General features: G+C 39.0%; 1 protein-coding gene across 1 annotated transcript in view; it reads right to left on the bottom strand.

The window, feature by feature from the left end:
* Window positions 1-26880, bottom strand: part of BNC2 (basonuclin zinc finger protein 2) — a 664637-nt gene that overhangs the window by 144443 nt on the left and 493314 nt on the right. Inside the window, exons 5-6 of the mRNA XM_088457326.1 lie at window positions 23617-23719; window positions 4773-5008 (exon numbers count right to left, since the gene is read on the bottom strand). Coding sequence (XP_088313452.1) covers window positions 4773-5008; window positions 23617-23719 — 339 coding nt within the window. The remainder of the gene's footprint in view (window positions 1-4772; window positions 5009-23616; window positions 23720-26880) is intronic.

Here is a 26880-nt window from a genome sequence, read left to right on the forward strand (position 1 = left end):
TTTTATTAACATCTTAACCTATCAAAATTATCTATTGCCATCATGTTACCTGCCCCATTCCCAGCCTTCTGTAACTGCAATATACCCGTTACATATAGTATAAGGAATCAATTTTAGTTATTTATATTGTACCTTTTAATTGCAGTATGATATATTAACGTTATATACTGTATACACAACATAGCTGCTATAATATTTTTTATTTATACATTTTAAAACAAATACTAACATTAGCAATACAAAAGTGAAAACACTGACAATTCTACCATATTAAAATCCAACTTCAACATTGTTTTCAGAGTTCATTTGTTTTAATTCAATGCACAATAAATGTGCATTGATTGGTTAAATTTGAAACAAATTGAGAAAAAAAAATCAAAGTGCTTAATGACACCTTGGAATGATTAGTTTCTGTCAAAGGAAGAAAACCTACTGGTTTACCAAATGTAAGCAAATTACATAACAAACCTCAAATACCAATAGAGTATATTATAGTGCAGTAAAAAGAGTTCCTGAAATATAGAGTTGAGAACAATGACCTCTTATGCCGTACTGCAATTGATCACATTTACAAAGTATTTGTAGAATAAAAGAAATTATGTAATTAGCTACTAGGTTTTCATTATGAGATAACTAATCCTCTCATAATGCAGATTCAGTTTAGAATAAAAGCTTCAGGCATATTTTAATTCTGCAATGATAGATAGATAGATAGATAGATAGATAGATAGATAGATAGATAGATAGATAGAAAGAAAGATAGATAGATAGATAGATAGATAGATAGATAGATAGATAGATAGATAGATAGATAGATATGGTCACACAGACTAGATAGGGACACTTGGTTTTGTTTAAACTCTTTTTACCCTAATATGGATGCTAGAAAGTGCTGACAGCCTTTCGGTCTTGTGTAGACGTTGCTTCACAGAGCTGTCTGAGGGATTTGCAACACCACAGTAAACAAAAACCACAGGATAATTATAAAACATATGGTGCATAACCACCAGTCTATTTATTTTATGGAAGTTAACATTATTTACAGTGTATTTGTGGTTAAAATTAATAGATGTGTGTTGTCCAAAAAAGAAACGTTCTGTTTTCAACTATTTACACAAACCCTTCCAGCCTGCATCTGCGGCACAGCTCTGTCTGTAAAGACAGAGTTTTATGATTGTTTTTGCATGTTCTTAATGATGTCTAACAAAGATGTAATCCATAAACAAAATGTTGCCAGCAACATTAACGAGCAATGTACAGTGTGAAAATAAGGCAATTTTGAGCCATGCAAAGCTCTCAGAGAATTATAATAAAAAGTGTTCTTTCAATATCAAATATTTTTCAAATTCCTGTAAATAAACTTGCATTTCTATTTGTCAAGGGGCACTTTATGTAGTTACTGCTACAAAGAGCATTTGCCATTACAAGTTGGCTTCTCTCAGGCTCATTAGATTGGCTGATCTATTCAACTTCCTTGCTTTAACCAATTGCTTGGAGACACCTTATCAAGAAAACATGGGGGCAAAAACAAAGCGAGTGCAATGAATTTCCACTTCAAACTCCAGAAAACTAGGCTTTCTGCAGTAAAGGCATTTTGCTCACATCACAATTTACAAAAGCCTGCAATTCATAGGACATGGATATACATAGTAATGGTAAAGAAGTAACTGACATCATTGCCAGAAAAAAAATGAATCACCATTTATTAAACTGCTGGTGGTAGATATTACACTAAATCAATTATGCATCTAAGTCCTCATGTACTAAACTAGGCCTAAAAAACCGGTGGCTCACCAGGTGCTGTGAAACTACGAGGACCAACATGCTTTGCATATAGTTGATCTCTGGCAGGGAATATTGTGACTTGTAGTTTCAGAACACCTGGAAAGCCACAAATTGTCCAGGCCTGTACTTGACAAGAACAAGAACATATAAAGCTTACTGTACCTCATGCTTGCCTACTTTTGAAAAAGCATTTCAGGGAGATTGTGAAAGCAACACCTATGAGCACAGCGGTAAATTGGACGTGCCATAAACTTTACTTACATCCAAATGTAAATGAGCCCCAAAGCAGTTAGTTAGAATTACATGTATTGTGTTTTACAAGTGGTTCCATAAGTGGCCACGAGAAACCTTTTTTCATGAAAATACATGTAGCCATAGGGATCATTGTGCCTTATAACAAATGCAAGGAAATGGCACTAATTATAGGATTTGAATGTGTATATCTCAATATTTTCAAGTATATAACAAATACATAATGGGGGTGCAATCAGGGAGATTGCTAGACTCTTCAGGGAGTCAGGGAGATTGCGACTATTTCATGGAGTATCCCTGACAATCACGGAGAGTTGGCAAGTTGCTGTACCTTGCCCTAATTGGTCCAAGAATGACAGTTGATCAGCCAGTAGACTAAAGGGAACAAGCCAGTAAATGTATTGATATGTTAAAGCTTATCACTATTTCATTTACTTAAATATGTCACATTTATAAAAGTAAAGGCAATCTATTTATATATCGTTTTTACACTTCTTGTGCGTTCATTTTGTTTCAAGTCATGACATTTAGACGGAATGGGTATGTAATGCCGGCTGTCGGGATGCCTCCTGTCAAATACCAACAGCGGCATCCCGATGGATGGTATCCCGACAGGGGTCGTGCAAGTATACTTACCCTCCCCCCTTCTCCCCTAACCCTCCCTTCTTTTAGCCTAACCCTAAACCTCCCTGTTAGTGACTAAACCTAAGTTTCCCCCTTTTGTGCCTAAACCTAACCCTCCCCCCTTAGTGACTAACCCTAACCACTGCCAGTGGTGCCTAACCCTACCTCTCCCAAAAACCTAAAGCTAACCCTGCTATGCTACCTAAACCTAACCCCCCCTCCCCCCCCCCCCCACCCCCATGGCTAACACTAAGGTTGCCCCGGACTTACCTCTTTCAGGCTGGCGTCCTTCTGTGTTCCGGCGTCGGGATAAAGATGGGCTCGAAATCACATTTTACTACTATTGTTATTACTCCCTTTGAAAAGACTATTCCATCCATAGACAGTTCTCTAAGGCTGGGTATAATTCATACTAATATAGCACTGGCTATCTCTCATTTGGACATTGCTGAAATAATGTTTCATGAATAACAAATTGTTAGTTGGCTGTGGTATACTATGCCTGGTTTTAAAAATATGAACATTTTCAGAGTTAAATAGTGTGATGGGCCCAATGGAAATCCTAGTTACAGAGGTGTATTTGCTGATTCAGAATTAAAATGTATTGCAGCAAACACATTTTATCTGTTATAACCCACTAGCAAATAATAAGGAGATGTAGATACAATAATATTGGGAAGCAATCGGGAAGCCGACTGCCTAAATACCGGCAGCCGGCTTCCCGACTGTCTTATCCCGGCATGGGTGAAATGCCGGGTGTCTAGATGTAGACGCCCGCATTTCCCCGATGCCGGGAGACCGGCGCCTGGCATCACGATCGTAGTGATGGCGGGCGCCGTGAGCGGACAGCCACGGGGGGGGAGGGTTAGGTTTAGGGCTCCCGTGGGGGACTTAGGGTTAGGCACCCCCCCGGGAGGGTTAGGGTTAGGCTAGGGGGAAGGAAGGTTAGGGTTAGGCACCCCCGGGGGGGACTTAGGGTTAGGCACACCCCCGGGGGACTTAGGTTTAGGCAGCGGGGAAGGAGGTGGTTAGGGTTAGGCACTTAGAGGGTTAGAGGGGGGATTAGGGTTAGGCACTTGGGGGGGAAGTTAGGGTTAGGCACCTCTAAGGAGGGTTAGGGTTAGGGGGGTTAGGTTAGGTTAGTACATACTTACCTATCCACGATCGGGATTTCCAGCGCTGTCGGGCTTCCGCAGCTTCGCACTCTGCTCCTGTCGGGCTGCCGCTGACGGGAATCGAACCGCCGGCCATGCAGCCGGTGGTATATCATACCCATTCCATAATATTAGGGGTTTAAAGTGAAGTAATTTTTTCACGTACTCTTACATGTATTGGGTTTGCCAAAGGCCCACTTGGGCTTGGAGCCCACCTTGAACCTGTGGTAACTTCAATAACCATTCCAAACCTGATTATATTGCCTTTGTATCCAATAAAAAAAGTTCCTCAACTGTAAAAAGTATAGCCATTTATATTGTACATTCTTTGTATGAATCCCGAAAAGCATTTTCAGATGTTGGCTGTATGGCAGTATGCTGTGTGAAATGTTGGCAAACATTTTACTCTGCTTCACTGCAATCTCCACAGTGAGAAAAAGCAACACACTTGAATGTAAAATGGGACACTAACTGTAATACCAGTTTTTGATTTTTCAGAAAAAATGGTACAGTAGACATGGAAAATTAAAATGTAACAAGGAAAGCAAACTTTAATACTTTAGTCAAAGCTAATAATACAACAGCCTGATGATCTGATAATAAAATATACATAACCCCATATTCTATTAAAAAAGGTACATATTCCTTTACATATACTATCTTAATATGTAATATATACCAGTTAAAAAGAAAAAAATAGTCTTCTAGGCTTACTTATATTTACAAATATACTGTTATTATGTCTAATAAGTACTTTGAAATGTACGGGCTGAAAATGGAGGCTTTCTATCCAACATAGCATTAGCAGAAGTACTACCAAGCTCAGGAAGTGAGTTGTACATGAAAAATGGCATGGAAATAGGAAATAAAAAAATGTTTCCATGAATGCAATTTATTGCTATTTGGTTTCTCCTTTTTTGTTGTTTTATCTTGTATATATTTAATAAAATCTCTCACCTGAAGTATGTATCCACGTACATAATCCCGCAGTGTCCATCCCAGGCCGTGCAAGATGTGTAGGACCTCTTCCTGTTTGAGTACACTGAATAGACGGTCTAGCAGGATCTTGAGCCGCACAGGCACAGCCTGCGTACCATACAGCATGAGGCTGCTAATATCGAACACCACGTTGGACTGTACAATCTCCACTTGTGTCGGGTGGTACAGGTGCTGAGTGCTGAGCTTGTCCAAAGCTGCATCAATAGAGAAGAGCAAAAGAAAAAAAAAACAGGTATTGGCATTAAAAGATCAGCAGAAACTGGTGAGGACTTGCAAGTGGATTTTTCAAGCAACAATGTCTAAGTCACGCTAAGTCTTTTTTTAACTCAATTAGGAATGTTCAGGCTTTAGAAAAGGCGGCATTGACGACAAGAGGAATTTTGTACCAAAGCTGCAAGACCTTAGAGAATATGCCCCTTAAGGATATTGAATTGTCTAGCAAAGCATTACATGCTTGCATACAATTAAGAGGGCTAGTAAAATCTTCTAGATTTATAGCCAAAATATGAAGTCACGAAAAACAGAGAGGTATAAACAGTTCACTGGCTGTAAATCTACAACTGAATGGAAAGGAATATGATTACTTAGAGCTTGAATTAATTGTATATATTATTTAATATAATTATAATACAGGGTAAAATAATACAAATTAAAATATATTTTTTCTATTCTCACCACACTTCCAAAACCAGCAGTAACCGAATTAGCTTCCTTCACTTTCTACAAAGGTTTACTATAGAGTTTACATTTTCATAGTCCTCTCCATACTGCTTCATTAATGCCCCAAAGAAGTGGATGGTGTTTCCCAGAAAGGGGCTAGTGAAAGCATTTTTACTCACTTATGTAAGATATTGATATTAAAGACACTTAAATATACCCCTGACTGTGATTTTGTGCATTGCACTATTGGTTTCACACAGAGTTATACTTTTCTATGGCAAAAATAACAGTTGCAATCAGCTTGGTATTCGGCAGAATTTTTGGTAAACTGATTTTGTATATTGCCAGATACTAAAATATGTATTTTGTGCAACCCTAGTTTAACTGTCATTTAGACAACCCTGCCCTCTTTATCCTAGATTCCTTTTTTTGCAGACCCTTATGGTGAGTACATGCTAGCTGATATGTCGCCCGATACAGCGGATAGAGCTGATATATTGTCCCAATCGGCCAGTGTGTACCCACTATGAATGACCCTGCATACTCCTGTGGGATCGTTCATCACATCGACAGATAGAGTCTACATGCAGCTCAATCTGTAAATTTGATGAACGACCCCATGCTTGCGGAGGCGGCTGGTGAACAACATATTGTTCGGTCATTCACCAGATCATGCGGTGTCAAACGAGCGCACAACATGTCATCCATCGTATCGTTTCTTCCGCCGGGTACACACATCATCTAATGTGTACCCAGCTTTATAAAGTGGTCTATTTACTAAGCAGTGTTAGGAGACAGAGTGAAAAGTGATAAGGTGCCAGCCTGTCAGCTCTCAACTGCCATCTCACAGGATGTGTTTAAAAATTGACAGTTGGGAGCTGATTGGCTGGCACCTTATCACTTTTCACTCTGGCTCCTAACACTGCTTAGTAAATAGACCCCTTAGTGAGGGTCTCGTCACCTGGCAATCCACCATTGCTTGAATACAGTAGCTGAATCAAAGCATTTGAATGGAGGTAGAGGAGAAAACTGTCAGAGTTTGCGGACAGACTCTGTTTTAAGGAATCACTCAGCCAGGACTGAATGCAGATGGTGGCTGTCTGTGGTCCCTGTCATATCAGTAGCTGTATTCATTACATATGGTTAGTCATTTGAAATGGACTTCTGGTGGTAGGCAATTTATTTTCCAATGTTAGGGTAACAGGCTGATTACAATTCTGTCATTTAAAAATTATGACCAATCTCTACATACAGTAGTTGAGACCTAACTGTGTGCTTGAATGCATTATGAGAACCATGATGGTGGTACAGCATATTTATTATAAAGTTGTGATAACAATGATTTTGAATTTCTGCTTATTGCAATTGAAAGAATGTTTTTCCAGATAATAATAATAATGATGTTTTTTCATTAATTTTGTCCTGTTGTCACCACTCTGACCTTATACAACTGTGATCCTTGGCAAATAGGCTTCATCATGCTTTTGTGGTGAAGCTTATCACTGGTAATAGGTATCTCCGGCAATATCAGTGCTATGGCAGTGGTAACACCTTGACAGATAGGACTTTTCATTAATTAATAAATACAGTCCACAGTATTTAAAGCTCAGCAAATAAAATCAAATAAAATATTGTTCGAATAATATTTCGTATATATCATAACACACAGCATTAATAACGAATTAATCATTTCATTTATGGTACTATTTAATTAATCAAACATGCACTATCACATCCTAGATTTCTCCTTTATGTCTTCAAAGTAAAATGCTTTCATGTTACCAGTGAAAGTGAATGTTTACCTGATAATCACTCCAACTGTGAACATCGCTTTTACTAGCCAAGGAAAAGTGAGTGCCGAGTTTAAATGTGTGCAGTCACTAAGAAAGGAGCAATTACACGTTGAGCAAGGGGGGACTTAATGAATCCTAAAACCACATACTTTGCAGAGTAAAGAAGCTGACATCTTGGAGAAAATAGACTGAAAAGAGTCCTTGTGTTTCACAAGAATGACATACACAGCTGCGGCAAATTCTAAATTTAAAGTGCTTATTTCATAGTTTTTCAACTAGTGAGTTTGTACGGTTTGTTTTGGTTGAACGTCAAGAACATATTGGCTTTCTAGAACCAGAGGTTTTCATTGGTATTTATGTACATATGTCTGCTTCTGGTTATACTCTATAGAGACAGGTAGGGTTTGGTTTATAAAATAGTTGCTGGAGTTAAAACATTCTGTAAAGGAAGGTGATAAGTAATCTACTAACTACTAATTATTATGGTCTATCCAAAAATATAAATTTATCAGAAGAGACATTTATTTCATTTTACTATCATACAAAATACCTCAGCTGAGGTCTCTAGAAAGAAAAAAAAGGGCTGCTTATCACTACCTAATTAACCTTAACATACATATATTGAAAATAATCTTGTTATGTTAAGGTGTTTCTTTAATAAATTAAGGCTGGCATATTGAAGATATTTGACCTTCTGCCCCTCTTTGAGAATAGTAGAAGAGTGTGATGTCAAAGTGTAGTGGAAATTCCAAATTGCTGGGTTTACTTCCACTCCAGTCGCTGGAGCTGACGTAAGAAAGGAGTTGGTGTTTCAGTGGACACTTTGTACAACTACAGTAAGTACTACTATTTCACAAACTACAGCCCCACCAAATCATATAGTGCATACAGTAGTATTTTTAGTTTTAGATGTACAACCGAAGTTCATGGGTCTCAGCTTACCCCAAATTATTTGTTTTTACATGAAGTATTCATTATTTGTAATGTTTACATAACCATGGTAAGCCTCTGTTTTTCCTTTTGCCACGTTTGAAGATATATTGTTTACTTGACCAGGCTAGAATCGACACCGCCTAGGGTAAGCTAAAGTGTGACAGAAATTTCAGCTGAAAAACACTTTGTAAGTGTTCAAAATACATTTTTTAAATGTTTATTTTCTCTCTGACTGCCCAACTACAAATATCTGAGTTTTCAAAGAACTTTATAGTTGGGCTTTGGTCTATAGAGCTGCCAATTTTTGTGGGAAAATAAACAGGTTAATTTTGCTAAAGTTATGTTTTTCATAGTTCAAGAACAAGCAGAGAAAATCTGTTAAAGAAAAAAAAAATAGATTTAGAAAACGAAATTGAATATAAATGTCTGGGTTTATATGAGCTAGTGTGCAGCTGAGCTGAGAACAGCAGGACTAAGTAAGGTTTAGTTAGAGGAGATGACAAGTGTTTCATTAGGGGCTCTTGTGATCTTGCTGCCTCAAGCACTGAGCAGAACTGAGGGGATTGTAGTTAACACAGCATTGCATTACTAGACATCTTTAAATCAAGCAAAAGTGTGTTGAACAGATGGAACAGAACACAGACATGTCACAGGTCTTGAGATCAGGTAGAATGAAAATGGAATACATTCTGGAAAAAAAAACACTGCAGGGCTTTGTAGAGAGGAATTTAATGAAAACATCCATGCTTGGGCTCAGGACAAGATAACATTAACAGGCTTTCCATAGAGAATCACGGCTGGATTTATGGGGCCTTATGCCTTGGGCCTCAGCTTAATTCAGGTATGTCAAACTCAAATGACAATGAGGGTTGCATTAGCTGTATAAGATTCAGCAAGGGCCACATCAGTTTTCTCTTTTGGAAGAATGTTATTTAAGATATTTATAACCTATTTTACTTCATCATTTAGATTAAAGCATCATTCTATATTTGTTTTCTCCATATATTAAAAAACCTCAAAAATCAGACTGACTAAGCTAAATGCTAAGTACTGTAATATATTATTTTCCTACAAACTTTGAGGATACTTTATTATTATTGTTTGCTTTAATAGTGATGACTTTTTAATTGGCAGCTTACGGTAAGTGTAACACTGGAGCCCGAGCTTTTATTCTGCCTTGCCCCTCTAATTTATAACACACATTAATATGCTCAAGGGGAATGTTTTTAACTTTATTAAACATTACACAATTAGTCCAAATGAGATACACATTTGTCGTAATGCAACACATAAGCGTACAATTCAAGTGTAAATAAATATATCCAGTATATATATATATATATATATATATAAATATATATGTATACAGTATATATATATATATATATATTATATATATATATATATATATATAATATTTATATATAATATATTATATATATGTATATATATATATATAAAATGTATATATGTATATATATACATATATATATATATGTATATACACACGCACACATACATGAGGGTAGCTTAATAAGTAAGGTATCATCATTTTAATTTCCCCCCATGCCAGAGCAGGTAGACCATTGCTTTCCTTCATAGCCATTAGACTGCGCCTCATATCAGTCATAGTATACAAATATCAGTTGTAAGATGGCGGGGATGGCGGAAACATGGTCAAACATTGAGGTGTGTGCTGATTCACATCAGAATCTGATATTCATCAACAACCTGTCAAGGTGTATGGTGATAACGCCATGTCACAGAAACAGGTTTGGGTTTGGTGCACTGCCTTTGATAACTGCAGGACAGACGTTCAAGATGAGCAGCGACCCAGCCGGCCAACCATATCCACCACAGATGACAATTTGTGCCACACTGAAGGTCTGATTCAGGAGGACACATTCGAGTTAGTGATATTGCTGACGAACTGGACATCTCAGTGGGTACTGTGCACAACATCGTTCATGAGCAACTGGGGTACAGGAACAAATGTTCACACTGGGTACCAAACCAACTCACAGAAGTTCACAAAACCAATAGGATGGGATTGTCTCTCGTGTACTAGAACTGCACCATGAGGAGGGTGTGCATTACCTGCAGCATATTGTTACAGACGGTGAAACGTGGGTGCATCATGTAACACCAGAGATGAAGCACTGTGGAACGCACATCTTTGACAATGTCTATACAGGTGATTTTAATCAAGTAAGCTATTATTATTTGTTTGAACACTAAATTGTATGGTTATTATTTTAGTTCTGTGCGCTGTTTATGATTATAATACATGCAGATGTTATTATTGGGATTTTAATTCTGTGTTTGGTTTCACTGATTTGTATATGCGCAGGTATAAATGATAACCCATTAGTTGGGTATTTATACTCTACTGTTATATGCCACTTTTCTTATCTGACATGCTGCTGGACAATGGGGAGGTTTTGAAAAAGGCCCTTTTATTGGGACCAAAACATTTACCACTGACACCCTACTGATGACCTACATGTGGTAACAATAAAATGTGATGTTTTTTTTCTGAATAAGAAGACTGGTGAGTGCTCTCTTTTTGGATTATATTTGCAACTGGGACTATTGTAAATAGGGAGATTTTTTAGGGTGTTTTTTTGAGGATGCACCCCAGGGGTGCTTGTCTATGAACTTACCATTATGAACTTATCATTATGAAGTATGTGACCACTTGACCCTTACTGAACCAGACACATACAAGTGTAATATCAGTTGCCAGTGTAATATACATAAACATTCCACTGAATTAAACAGTACAATATTGTATAACAAACTAGCTGAAGTACCCAGCGTTACCTGGGTTTAAATCTTCAAGTTATTAAGTTTCATTATGTGATGTCATCTAAATGCATTGAGTGGAAGGCCTAAAACAGGCTCCCTGGGTCAAAGTTCTGCCCAGCATATACCAACAGGAGGTCCAACCGTGACCTCAACCCCCTAGAACGCCTTCTGGAATTCATTGTTACCACTCTGAGAAGTCTTCATCCAAATTATGTGATATCAACCAAATCCATTCAGTGGAAGGCCTAGAACAGGATCCCTGGCTCAAAGTCGTGCCCGGCGCACTCTGCCCTGAGATCCAACCGGGACCCTAACCACTCCATTAGGCATCCCAGACCAATCGTCACCCCTCTGTGAAGTTTACATCCAAATCCATCCAGTGGAAGGCCCAGAATAGGCTTCCTGGGTCAAAGTTCTGACCAGCATCCCCGGGTCAAAGTTCTGCCCAGCATACACCAACAGGAGGTCCGACCAAGACCTCAACCCCTTAGTATGTCTTCTGGGATCCAATGTTACCACTCTGTAAAGTTTCTGTACAAATCCATCCAGTGGAAGGCTCAGAACAGGCTCCCTGGGTCAAAGTTCTACCCAGCGTACAACAATGGGAGGTCTGACCGGGACCCTAACCACCCTAAAACCTGGCCAGGATCCAACTGGACTACCTCTCATTGGTTTCATCCCAATCAGTGCAGGGATATCTGATTGCATAACCGTAAAGACAGACAAACAAACAAATAAACAAAGAAACAAACAAATTAAATGTATATATAAGATGAAATTTGCAGCAGGTATACTGTATGTGTTGTTTTATGAATTGTTTCTTTGAATGCACATATCACTATGCAAACAGCCCCTACATTAAAACATAAATTTACACAATTTTACAGATTATCAGCAAGCAAGCTGTGCTGCCTCCCCCCAGCATCTGACAGGTAGGACTGAGATGGTAGTCACTAGGACCAGCCAATGCTCAGTCAGAGAAGCCCAACCTCTGACATACGCTACTGCACTGCATCTCCATGCATCTTTACTCCCTAGCGTTCCATAAAGACGTATGGACCCAGGAGACTGTCACAGTATAGAGCCACCCAGAGCCACATAGCTGGACAGAATATATGCTATACCACCATAGTACAGGGCATCATCTGCTGGTGTATTAGTTATTACCATGCCCGGTGCACTACAAGGCACAGCAACACCCTGAGCTCCAGGCTGCCTATATTTATAAACGGGATACCACTATTACACCTGTGATATCCCTGTGTAATATGTGTAATTTGCCTTTTGTTGTTCTATCTGATACAATAAATCTTAGAACTGGTTAAGCTATACCACGTGTGGACTAACCACCACCAGCACCAATACCTGCGTTACATACTTAACACCACATGAATCTTTACCAAGCACAATATACCCTGGTTTACTTACTGCCTGGAGGACTACTCCTCCCAGCACAATCCGCTTGCGCATTATAGTGACAGTCGACTCTGCTATGTGGTCATACCACACCAGCTGTCACCCCGATACTCTGCTAATAATGCTAACGTGACGATAATCAATCAGTCTATGATCAAATGGGATCATTTACATTTTAGCTGTTAAATGTAAACTGTGCTTTTATTCAAGGCCAACTACAGACATTTTACATGTGCTAGTAATTAGTCCATTACAAATTAGCAGTGTGAGACTTAAAAGATTTGACTAGTAGTGTCAAAATGGACAAATTGATAAATTAAGTTATATGAAGGTGACATAACAGTATTAGCAGCTGATTACACTAAGTTAGTAGTACTAATGTAGAATTGTTTAATTTTCCCAATACTTATCCAAACTGCAGGTATAGGGTAGTTTTCCAAAATTATGGTGTAAAATCTTCCTGAAGAGCTAATAAGCAGATTTACTGCCATGCAAACTGAAGGATTTTCTGTGTGCTAATGCACAGCAAATATGGAAATATATCTAAATAAATAGGCATTTTGGGTCAAGGAATTAGTGTACCACATATTATTCAGTCTCAGGGCTGGTCACTGCTTTTCGGAAGTGAACTATGACTGTTCTGCAAAAAGATGTCACTACTTCTACAGTACTGTATGTACATTTATATATATGAAAATGTCTCAACATTTCAGACATCAACTAGGCTGTCTTTTAATGTAACGGATTTGGAGAAAATGGGGGATTCACACCTCACTAATATATGGGGGTGGTCTGACAGTTTATTCAAGTTGAAGTATACATCTTTAATAAAGGGATAGGAAGCAAAAACGGGATGTTGCCAGCATCCGGGCAAGCTGGATGCCTATTGTCTAAATACTGGCGCTGGAATCCCGACAGCATCGTGAATCCGGCTCCAGAATCCCGGCTGCCGGCATTCCAAAGGTAAGTATTGGGGGTTAGGGGAGGGTTAGGTTCAGGGTTAGGGGTTAGGGTTACGCACTAGAGGGAGGGTTAGTCATTAAGGGGAGAGTTAGGTTTAGGATGCGGGGAGTTAAGGTTTATGCTCTAGGGAGCTTAATTCAGGCACCAGGGAGGGAGGGTTATGGGAGGGGTACTGGTTAGCATTAGGAGTACTTACCTACGGGTGTCAGGATTCTGACTGTCAGGATGCCTTTGTCGATATATTCTGACCGGTGCCATCCCGACTGCCGGGAACCCATACCCAACCCCAAAAAACTAATTGGAATTTGGTGCTATCAACACAGCAATTTCAGTTTCCTTCCAGTGCAGCCAGTGACAAATGGAAGTGACTGTGATATACTTCAGAGTACTGTAGCCAGTGTTACACATGTAAAGTAATATTATAGTAGTCTGTACATATTGTCAGAAAAAAAAATATTTTCAAAATGTATGTACATTCAAATTAAATATAATTAAAATAAAGCGGAAAAAGTCTCAATGACATCTTTCATTATTATTTTTTAGCTCTGTGATCTGTTTCCAAGGAGAACATTTTAGACGGCTACTCTGTTTATGTAGCCGACAGCAGAACCGCAGTTTGTTCACAGACGTGGCTGTCTGAATTTTTTTTTTTTTTTTTAAACAAAACTTTGAACCCTTTCCAGCTTTGACACACTGCCTCTTCAGTTAATAACGATCCCCCTTGTCTACTGTCTACTTTTCTTTGAGGCAACTGCGCACTCAGCACCTCAAGATACTAGCGTAAAGCTACAACATAAAAGCGACAGCATTAATATAATTGTCTGACTTTCTCACCTTCCCCCTAATCTTTTTTTCCCTTTTCAGTTTTGACGACCTACGTGACACCTGTTCCTGTCTTCTGTGATCCTACGACAGCTTTCGTGCTGTCAAGGTTTATGGCTGACAAGGAATCTGCTGGAGACCAACACACGATATATATACAGAAACGCTTGATAGGCTTCCCTTGCAGCAACTCCACGCCATGTATTAAGAATAAGGGTTAATCTCACCCTGCCTGGGGACTCCCTTCTCTTCTGAAGAAAAACTCCCTCTGTACACATCAGGGATTTCTCACAACCTCAAGAGTCTCACAGGCTCACAACTAATTAGTTTCAAGATTATTCAGAGCTGCTAAATGTTCAACATTGGGTTTTCTTTTAGAAAAATGGGTCACAGATTTTTGGGTGAGGTAAAATGAGAAAAGAAAGTGATAGTGAACATGGTCACAAGGAAATGTACAAATAGGACTGCACATGTCTATTCTCACACTCCTGACAGCAAGATCACTATTATTAATAAGTATGTACAGAGGGAGCACACCATACATCAGCCTTGGGCCACCAGCTAGACAAACATGACTGATATTAGCCATGTACCACATTTGAAAGAACAATATGATAATTCATGATGCAATCCCATTAACTTCTCACTTCCCCGTGACATTATCCCAATAGATATAAACTTTTTGTTTACTAGTGTGTGAAACTGGTCCTGTATGGTAGTCTGAAAACCCATTAGTATTTGTTGTTGCTGGTACAGAATGACTTGGCACTTGTGCGGTATATCCTTACCAAGTACATCTGACAAAATGACAAGCCCAGCTATACTTTGATAATGGGTAGATATTTGCTAAGAGAAGTAAATTTGGTATGATTTGTCTGTGCTCATACTGAAACCATGGTTACATTTGAAATGCAAATGACACAGTGTGTTTAGACTTAATAAATAGTCTACAGTATTGCCGGGTACACACTAGACGATATGTTGTCCGATCCAGCCAAATCGGATGACATGTTGGCAATATCGTTTAATGTGTACCCTCAATGTCATGGATGATGTGCGCATCGTCAATGACATCGCCCATCGGACCTGCATGTAGGTCCAACGAGCAACATCGTTATGCTGCCGTATTCACTTGACGATGCCAGCACCCCGCCGGGATAAAACGCTAACGAAGTTGGTCCACACTAGACATCGTTTAGTGTGTACCAGCCTTATTTGCGTGGACGTATTATACTGTAGAACCATTGTATAATGCAGTAGTGGTGTATCGCAAAATATAGTAAATGCAAAATTTAGATCTCCAGATTCATTTATTGTAGTTCATATGACTACTAATCCTACACCATTGTCCTCCTGTGAATCAGAACAAGATGGCGCAAGGCTGCCGCAAATTCCAAATCTTCTTCCTGAAAACACCCTTAAATTGTGGTGTGAGCTATAATGGTGAGGAGAGCACCGTATCTGGGCGGCAGTGCGCCCTGTGCAGCACTGCCAGCCCTCTCACTCCCCCCTGCCCCCCTCCTCCCCCTGAGTGCTTACCTTTCCATCCAGGAGGTGGAGGGAGGGTGGGAACCTTCGCCGGCGTTCTTGGTGCGCCGCGCACCCCTGCAGGAGGTCTCTTCCTGGAGCCATGAAGTGTGTGGCCGGTGACCGAGGAGGATTCCGCCCTGTGCAGAGGCACCAGCCGCACACCACCCTCCCTACGGCCCTGGGTGAGGAGGTACATACCACCCAGCTAACCAGCATTCAGGACAATTTTGCAGAATGCCAGGATGTAGGGACACTCTCCTCAGGACCTGTCCTATCTAAGTTGAGACAGTTGGGAGGTATTATTAAATTAAAGGTTTTGCTAATGGGTATTTCTGAAATTCAGTGCATCCCACACATAGGGCTCATAAGTTATATATGAAATTCTTTTCATACCAATTCACTCGAAGTTAGACTTAATTCAATCATATTTTGCTCAATGCACTTGAAACCATGATTAGATCAACAGTACTGCAGTATTAACTTATTTTTAATTTTCATTCTAATTACCTAATTAATCATAATTTACAACAGATTTGGAGTTTTTTTTTACATTTTTACAAATTGCCCTTATCTTCACATACTGCTTAATTACACTATGTTAATTATTTATTATTTTGGAATTTGACATTTTGTCATATTTCTATTGTCAGCAGATATTTCTTTTAGTTTAGTATATTACAATGATTGGTGTCACTGCTGATATTGTGCTGACTTTTCAAAACCACTTGTTTAGTCATACTGTAAGTGTCAAAATAGGCAACCAAAGAAATATTACATTAAGTAATACATTTTTTTATCTAAAGTGCAAAACATTCAGGGTGAGAAAGAAGATACTATTCAGGGTGAGAAAGAAAATACTTTCCGGCAGTCGATTTGCGCAGATGCATCGAGATGTCTTCCAAAGTGTGTAAGCTTTTAGAGGAAGAAGGCAGCATTTGCCATTCCCTGACAACTGCAAGCCATATGTTATCATCAATACAAATCAAAATATCATCAATAGAGACATATTTTAGGGGTCACACGGGTAAAATGGCAATAGTCAAGTGATACACCTGACCTCAACTGACCTTTGTTGTCGCACTATTCAGAATAGTATAGTGTGTGCACAAAGGGTCGTTGAGGTCAGCAGGGAGCAAAGCTTAGATCACTGGCCTTGTTATAACCTATTGACACAAATCATAGTTTCCTTTTGGAGAAAAGCCAGATCTCACTTCAAATAATAAAGGTGTATATGACCATAATGCAAATAGCATTGCTCCTCTTGTTGATAGGGAACAGGGTATGAATTTGTACCTGATGCCAATTCTACAGTCTAAAATAAAGGTGTTTTTTTGGAAATAATCCGCACAGCAGGAGGTTATTTAATATGTATAGCATGTAAAAGATGTTTTGTATTGGGTCTCCCGTATTAAATTGTCAGCATAATTATGACGATAATTAATGTATGTACCAGATAATTCTCTCTTATATAAATACAGTTTACAGAAAATACTTTGTTCGGTCCGGCAGTGGTGCACCCCGAGTCAGTATAATGCAAATAGAATTAATGGAGAAAAAGAAAAAAAGACTCCAAACAGAGTCTCTTTTATTCCTCCATTAATTGTAGACAATTCTACAGTATAAATTCCAAATTCTCAGTTAGCATAAGAGCAAATATTCTTTACATTTCTTGTCAATTGTGCAGGAATCTCTGTACCATTTGTTAAGCATGAGCGCAAAACAGGGTTGCACGTGTTTGCCAGGACCATTAGGCAGTTATAATATCTAAGCCATGCTAGATGTCATGTTTCAAAGTTTTCTTGCTCAAAGTCACTATTTATGCAGCCAGGATTTACTCTGCCATTTGTAACTGTGTATGTGATGTAAACTGAGTAAATGTCAGGTGACATGGCAACACCTACATTGTGTCTTCATCTAAAGTATGGAATCTACTGGTGATGATATAGTGTTGATAAGGAACCAATGGTTTAATCTTGTGGTTGGTTTAGACTCTTGCACAGGGGCGTGTCTATAATTCTACAGCCAGAGCAGGGGCGTATTAAGAGAGGAGGGTCCTGTGTGCAATCCCCATCTGGGGCCTCTTAGAGTCTAGAGTCTACTGCGCATGCGCAAAACACCGATTTACCCACTGTGCATGCGCAAAACACCAGACAAATGGCTGCGGCACCCATTTTTCAGGTGTTGTGGGACTTCGGAGAGGTGAGTATTAAAAAATATTGGTGCAGAGTGTGCGGTGTGGGCCTCCCCTGGACCCAGGGGCCCGTGTGCATAGCACAACCTGCACCCATTACAGATACACCCTTGTGCAAGAGTCTAAACCAACCACGAGATTAAACCATTGGTTCTTCACCAACACTATATCATCACCAGTAGATTCCATACTTTAGATGAAGACACAATGTAGGTGTTGCCATGTCACCTGACATTTACTCAGTTTACATCACATACACAGTTACAAATGGCAGAGCAAATCCTGGCTGCATAAATAGTGACCTTGAGCAAGAAAACTTTGAAACATGACATCTAGCATAGCTTAGATATTATAACTGCCTAATGGTCCTGGCAAACACATGCAACCCTGTTTTGCGCTCATGCTTAACAAATGCTACAGAGATTCCTGCACAATTGACAAGAAATTTAAAGAATATTTGCTCTTATGCAAGTTCATCAGCTCATAGATGACCTTGCACATTGATGACATTCTAACCTGATTATGCTTGAGAGACTGCATGGAAAAAAAACCTATCATTATGTTATGGTACATCCAAAGTGTATGGGATATGCCACTTTTGACTCAAGGTAATATCAGTTAATAAAGGATATTTGTAAACTGCTGTGTCACATAAGATGAGGCAACCAGATTTGTCAAGCGTGAAGTTCTGAAGGTCAATGTTATGATAATGAGGGTAATTAGAGCAATGAACTGCTGCCTTCACCAACCCAGTGATCAGAAAGGAGTACATTACCAAGCTCTATGTTTGGTCACAGTTAATAGGCAAACAATATTGTGTTATTATTGTTTTTAAAATCCCTGAGGGACCCCCACACTAAGTGTTGGCCCCAGACATATCGGCGGAGCAGCAGCCGACAGCTTCTAATGTAAATCAATCAACTAAAATCAATCAAATTCTGATAAGGACAGCAAATGGTATAGCCATACTTGAATTGCTCTATATGACTTACATGTGACTGTGATCTGCTGGAATATTGGTAGAACAGGTTAGACCAATGGACAAAATTATCAACATTTGCTATCTAAAAATCTTTCCTGCCCATGTGCATATATGCCAACTTAAGGGAGAGCCATGCAGGAGGTGCGGTGGTGCATAGCTCTATGGTCCCATTCCCTTCTGTTCAAATCACATCATCCAACTGCGGACCACGCAATCACTTGGGAAGTGGGTGGCATGCAACTGACTGGCCCACTCTCTCAGGAGAGAACTCCCCAAAATGTGTGACTTTCCTGGACATTATTGGAGAATTGGTAGGTATGCTGTGCTGTATTAAGAGCTGGCAGGCAAATTGTAACTGAAAAAGTGCAAATGATTATTCCTACAATATCTTAAAATACTAACATTTATAAAAATTTGGCAACAATGGATAACCACTAATTTTCTCTCATGATGATAATCATAATCAATAAGTATGCTGCTACAGTGTAAAATAACATTACACTGATTTAGAACAAAAGAAGTATAAACTAGATTCCATGAGATATTAAACAGCAAACTCACATTTGTATTTGTCAGAAATATTATATCTCTCATGAGATACTGTATGATGACTTGGACACATTATGGGACACATCCTCTGTATCCAGACTTGGATAGATCATTTAAGAGGAGGTTCTTTTTAATCCATTGGTGGCACCAACATAGAGTATTTGCCAATATTTGAAAACAATTTCCTGGAATACTTTGTTGCTGGCAGGTACAGTACATGCGAGACTGTCATGTATGGTACAGATCAAGTGTACCGGAATCGCCATAATTACAGGCTTAATAAACATCTTTGTAATGTAATTTTGTTGTATTTTTCATTTTACTTATTATATAATAATCATATATGGGCCCGCTAAATTAACCTTATGCTGCTTGTCTGAGCAAGTTAGCCTCACTCCACTTTTCTTGCACCTCAAAGAGCTGCGAGGAAATATGAGCAAGGTTTCTCTCCTGTAATTATCCTCATTGTACGTATTGCAAGGTTTTCATGCTTAATTGAATTGTTGCAAGTATGCTTGAAAACTAGCTCCAACATTACTGTAGATACCAGAGTTGTCTAGTGACAATACTGTGGTAAAACCATCTTAGTTATACTTTTACTTTAAAAATAATTTAAATTGAATCAATAATCAATGTGTATAAAAGCTACAAATATCTTTACATAATAATCTTTTTTGTTGTGCCTTTAAATTCACTATTATGCACTATTTAATGGATGATGCCATTCTGTGTATATTCCAGTCTTACAGCTATTCACAATTTAACTGTATTCAGTCTCTGTACATAAATGACCAAGAGAACCCCTGATAGCTATGGAATGTACTAGCCTCTCTTAGTTTGCATGCAGAGTACGGAGCAGAGGGGCAGAATACAGATCACTCTCGTGCAAAGGGCATGCAGCAACAAACCCTTAGGGGGTAGAAAATAAATATGTTACACATGTCTTACAAACCGCATCATGAACAACGTCTCATATCTGCATAAGTTATGTGAAATATGACCTAGGATTGGGCTTATTCTCTACGCAAGGTACAGAATATAAATGAAAACTCATATAAAAATGTGTACATTATTGCAATGCATGTTGCACATGATAAAATGTTTACACTATACTGAGGTTCATTAAATGTCATTCCTTGAATAAGTAACATATTGAACTTCATGATACAGATAACAGATAATTTGTGATGGTAGGTGATAACGCAATATGTGCTGTGTACATTTTATTGGACTTGGAAATGTGTATTTCTATATCTGTATTTTTTTAGTTACAGTATACAGTATTTTCAGGTCAAATAGGACCGCTTTACTTCTATTTATATATCAAAATAACATATTTTTATTTCCTTCTAATCAAAATAAATCCCCAAAATATATAATTTTTTGCATCTTATTGTTACCTGTTATTATTAGACTCACTGATAACATATTTAGGGATCTGATTTCTCCTGGATTGGAAAAGTTGACAACCTGTCATAAATAGACTCTGTTTACATGAGACCTATTTATCCCGCTTTACCTTATTCTATTCTAGTTCTGTGTAGTATTTGATGCCCCCCCCCCCGTACCATGTTATTAAATGAATGCTAAGGGCAGTGCTAGTTCGCATCCACAACACAAAGGCACTCTCATTATTAACCCTGCTGAATGATACATTAGTAAAATGCTATAACCAACTGTATGTGTATGTGGGTAAGCTGAATATATGCATATATATATATATATATATATATATGTACAACATATATAATCAACCTATTATTGTTTATATCTGCATTGATTATATGATGTGCAGGATGTCAAACATCCAAAACCCTAACTGAAAAATGAAATTGTGATTTCAGTTCATTTGGTTAAATTCCACACTGCCTACATTATCATTGTACTTTTTATTAACTTTTCATTAGTAAGGTTAAAGTGTAAAACAAATTAAATAATGACAGCACTAGGAAACAATGTATTATTGCAATGGGGAGTTTTTTATTTGCATTCAAAGAACCATTTCAAATCCATTCTGTTGAATGAAAGGTGCGGAATAATAATCTGATTCGATTGAGTGCATTTTAACATTCAGTTGCTATTGTGTTGTGATTTAATAAGCTGTGTGTGTGTTTTTTAACTTCTTTTTAAAAGTATTTAATAAAAAAGAAGCAGAGGTCAGAGTCTCAAAGCAGGCATATCGCAGTCCTCAGGCACTCATTTAGAAGCCTATCAGTACTGCATGGCAGATGAAATGTTCCCTCGACTTGTCTCGCTGAGCCATCAAATGCAAGAATCTGACAGGTATCAGGATGCTGCTAGCAAGCTAGGTGTAGCAAGTCATTAGGAAAAGAGCATTTGTTTAGAAAATCTACATACGGGTGTGTGCGTCCCATGTCTCTTTGAATGACTACTGGAATTTTTAAAATCTTTACATACTCCAGGCTTTTTAATTAGCTAGTGGTAGTATCTTTGCTTTCCAGAGACGTCTGACTACAGTGCTGCTATAACAGACGTTCTAGAGAAATCACATTTCTTTATCCCAACTTACTTTGGCATTTTTTTTTTATACAACACAGACTTTGCCATCTTAGAGTCCCTTGTAGTTTTAATACACAGATTTATTGCAAAAGGGCATTGGCCTTATAGGTGTGGTTTAGGTATCCGGTCAGCATGTTGACATTCAAAATGTCTACCAGTTCTGAATGTCAACTGTCAGAATGTCCACATGGACATAAGGTCAACAAGAAAAATGTCAACATTCACAAATGTCGACATGGTTAAATATTTAACATGTCGACACCAGAATGATGACAGTATATTTTTGTGTTACTTTTATGGTTAAGTTTAGAGTTAGGTTAAAATATGCAAAAAGCTGTATGTCAACATTCTGGTGTATTAGATGTCAACATTATGAACATGACAACATTTTTTGTTGGTCCGCCTAATGTCCATGTCCACATTCTGACTTTCAACATCCAGAAGATTCTGGTGTCGACATTCTGAATGCTGACTTTCCATACCACACCAGTGGTTTAGGCATATTTATAAACAAACATGATCGGATTGATTGTTAGCATGGATGTAGGCTGCATGATGGGCAATTTAGAGTAGTTATTAGGCATGATTAGTTTAAAGGCTGCTCTGTAAAAGGCTGTGCATAACTCTGCAAATGGCAGATATGCCCATGTCCAATTTTAACGAACTACAAGCATGGGCGTTGAGAGGGGGGTGGGGTGGGTACAGTTTACCCAGGCCCAGGCTTGCTAGAGGGGCCCGGCGGGGCCTGGGTCCGCTGTGGCCCCCCCCCCCTCCCTCACAGCAGTTCAGCACACAGCTTGTGCTGGGCTGCAGTGTGAGACTGCTCACGGCTGCTGCAGCAGCCGGAGCAGTCTCCTATGGCTGTGGGGGGGAGCGATCACACTGATCGCGCCCCCCCCCCCTGCTTAGCACCGGGCTGGGGGCATCGCCCCTCTCCCCGGCGTGCAGTTTTTTTTTCAAGGGGGCGTGGTCACGCCTCCCTCAATCAGGCCACCCCCTCATTTACCCGGGCCCGACCAGGCCCTCTACGGCCCTGACTACAAGGGGACTGATTGGTCAGTCTTATTGGCATATGTTTACTCTGCTCCACAAACTTAAATGTGTCACCTCATTGATTGTAACATCTGACCGAATAAAGCTTTTTACAACAAAGACAGTGAATTATGGATCAATGGTTTTAATAAAGACATGAAAAAGGACATTTATGTAATATGATTCTCTTTGGTAATTTATTGTAGGTGTAATGAATGCAGGAATAAAGATTCTAAAAACTTCAGCATCTTTCTCTCACTGTTATAGATGTATGACTAGTTAAGAATCACTACAGTTGCAAATATTGCTTTATAAACAGATTACAGTATGTCATGCTGCCTTGCTCTTATATATCACTTTGATGTTACTATAATAAATGTATGCTTTTCTTTTAATATTCTATTTATCTATTCTCTATTTAGGGCTATTGAGCTGAGCTATTAGTCTTACTTGTTTCTTGTTGGGAATATATGTTTTTAAGATGAGTACCCTGGTATACATCATCTGATTCCATATGAGAATGAGCTAATGTTTCTCCATTTAAAACTTTTACACTGAATGACCACAAAGTTGTATTAAAGGAAGTGAAATGTAATTTCTTACCATGTGCCACCCAGCCATGTTTACATTGGTCACAGGTTCTCAGGTTAATCTTCCCAGGCTGGAAACATTCGCATGTGCAATTTACAAGTGTACATCGGATGGCCTGCAGGAGAAATAACAGAGAGATGAATCGATCGAGTGACCCATTGGACAATTTATGCTTCTACAATATGTATGAGTTGTTGTAGCAGCTTATGGAAAGCATAATGCAATCAGCTATTAGTGGTGTTTGTGGGGGTGGGGGCTGCACAAAAGATGGAAACATTTGATAAGCAAATAAAAAAGACAGAGGTCATTTGAGAATATACCATTGATCAGACTTGGTAGTATGTAAAGACAGTTTGAAAAATGACAAACTTTCTATTTGTCAAGATACTGTGCAATAACCGATCACTAAGTCAAGAAATAAAGTCAATTTGTGGAAATAGATTATTATTTTTTAAGTTTACTTTGAAATACTGTTTTTTTGAGGGGATGAACGGGATGCCGGCGCTCGGGATCCCAGCGGCCAGAATACCAGCGCCAGCATCCTGACAGGGTTAGGATAGTGACACTTGTCGCTCGGTATCCTAACTCTCCCCCTCTCCCTAGCCTAACCCTAACCCTCCCTTCCCGATGCCTGAACCTAACCTCCCCATCCCTGCACCCTAAACCTAACTCTCCCCCTTTAGTACCTAACCCTAACCCTCCCCCTAGTGCCTAACCCTAATCTCTAACACTAACCCAGCCCCTAACCCCGCTACCTACCTTCGGGATGCTGGTGGTCGGAACACCGGCACCGGGATTCTGACAGGTGTCAGGATTCCGTCCCCAGCATTCTGACCGTCGGAATCACCGCGGTCAGGATATTGACCGCATCCCGTATTGGAGTGTAACATCATTGATAAAGTGATTTAGCTAGTGGTAAGGACAATAAAAGTTGGAGAACTCTATCCATTTGCATTCTATAATCCACTTTTCCAAAATATGGCCTGTATTTGAGAAAGACATTTAAATGTACAAATAGGCTTAGGGGCCAATCATTTGTCCAAAGTATATCTCATCAAGCTTTTTAAACTATGCCTGTATAATATAATCATCCCAAAGGGATGAAGCTCTTACATGGGACTCAGGGGGCACGTAGTCTCAAGCAAATACCAGGATTAGACTATAAATTGAGTAGGTGGCCAGATCGCAATTCTGATAAAGTGCAACATACACAAAGTATTCCTTATACTGTAGCTAGACAAGGATGGCATTATAACAAAATTGCAAAACTGGCATGTTTGCAAAAAACTTCAACCTTTATAAATTATAAAGTAAAAACAATGTAATGTCTTTAAAAAAAAAAAAAAGCATCCCAGGACAGAAACATACAGTATAATATAGTAACAGTTTTACACACAATGGATACAATGAGTCTCAAAGCAAATGTGTAAAGAGAGAGAGATTGGCTGAGCATCAAACAGCATGTGTTGCATTTGTCAACTAATATGAAGCATAGTCAAAGCCATGGATTTCAATTCAATTCTCACACAAGTTCCCAAATTCTTATTTCTTAATTATGTTCTCAAACCTGGATGCAGCAAAACTGAATTAAAGCAAAGCCAAGCAATTATTTTTGTAATAAGACAGGCACTATTATATTATAAGGCTGTGCACACTCACATGTCTTTTTATCTGCCTGTGTTCAGCCTAACCTGCTTTCAGCTGGATGGTTGACACAGCATTAATGTCATTTGAACAGGGATCATTACATCCTAAGGAGAAGTAAACACCTCAATGCCATCTGCTGTATTCTGTTGCATCATAGCCTGTCTCAGTGATAACTATGAATGCTGTGGAGTCTGTATGATTTGCCAGCACACAGGATGCCGGCGGTCAGAAGGCCAACAGTGGTCGGTAAGTAGCCTAACCCTCTCCCCCGCTAACCCTAACCCTCCCCCGGTGGTGGCTAACCCTGGCAGGTCCCTAAACCTAACCCCCCCATCCCTGGCCTAATGCCAACCGTAACCCGCATACTTACCTTCGGGATGCCGGAGGTCAGAATGCCGACGTCAGTATCTTGATCCCTTTGGGAATCCGACATCAGCATTCTGACGGGCGCCGGGATTCCGTCCGCCGGCATCCTGACTGGATCTGCTGGAAATCAGTATGATTTAGCGGCGGTCAAAAGACCGACAGTGGCATTCCGATGTTGTAAGCTACTGTATGTGAGCACTTCTCCATACTGATCCGTGATAAATATAATAAGGTTAGATTCTACAAATGTGAGGGAAGTAGAAAGTAGAGGTACATTTTCTGTATACTCTATGGAAAAAAATGTCATAGTAACCAGAGGTATAAGTGGTGATATGTTTATAGGATAAGTTAATTTATCATCATTAATGTTTGTTTAACTCCATCTTTTTGCTTTTTTCTAATTGTATACAATTTTTAACAAAATATTATGTTGTACCATGTGTTCACCACATGACTGCAGCTAAAGTTGAAAGGACCATGGATTTATAAGAGGTTAGGTCTGGCTGTAAGCAGTTTTAGATCACAATGGGTTGTTGTCTACATTCCATCAAAGTAAATATGTTATGCTATGTGCTATACTTCATTATGCCAGTTGAATTTGTCAAAGTCATTTTGGTTACAGGTGCAGGTTATTAATAGGATCTTCATTACAGTCAGTAAAAGTGTCATATGATCATTCTGCCCAGTTTTGAGTGACACCAGAGGAACAAATTAGTTTAAAGAATGTCAACAAAGTGCATATCTGGATATTGCTGATATTATCCAAGTACAAAAAGATAGTAGGAACTAATTTAGATCACCTATGAGATGTTTTTAATCCTTCGTGAAGTGCATTAGGAACAAATGTTAAAGGTTTAAATATAGTTTGCTAGTTAGACCCAATTTTTCAAAATATAAACAAAACACAGGATAAAAAATCCATAAAGTCGCCCTTCACACAACTACTTAGTTGGAAATGACTGAAAATATCTTCAGAATCATTATAGTTGAAGTTGCCAGACCAATCTAAGTTTACAGTATTAAGGTAATGTCAACATTATCCATATTTCAGGCTCGATCCATATGTATAGAATTTCCATCAAGTCTGCAGCACTGAATGTCTCTAGACTCAAAATAATACTGGGATGCAGGCTGATAATGGCTTTGGCCCATCTCCTACACTCCGCTGGCACTGGTTTCTAGCCATGGTCTGCTATCTGTATCCAGATGCACACCGATCTGATGTTGCTGCAGTAAGACATTCTCATCCCAGCACTGGTTTAT

This window comes from Taudactylus pleione, unplaced genomic scaffold (assembly GCF_031769625.1).
Source record: "Taudactylus pleione unplaced genomic scaffold, aTauple2 ptg000757l, whole genome shotgun sequence".
In the NCBI taxonomy this organism is placed as follows: domain Eukaryota; kingdom Metazoa; phylum Chordata; class Amphibia; order Anura; family Myobatrachidae; genus Taudactylus; species Taudactylus pleione.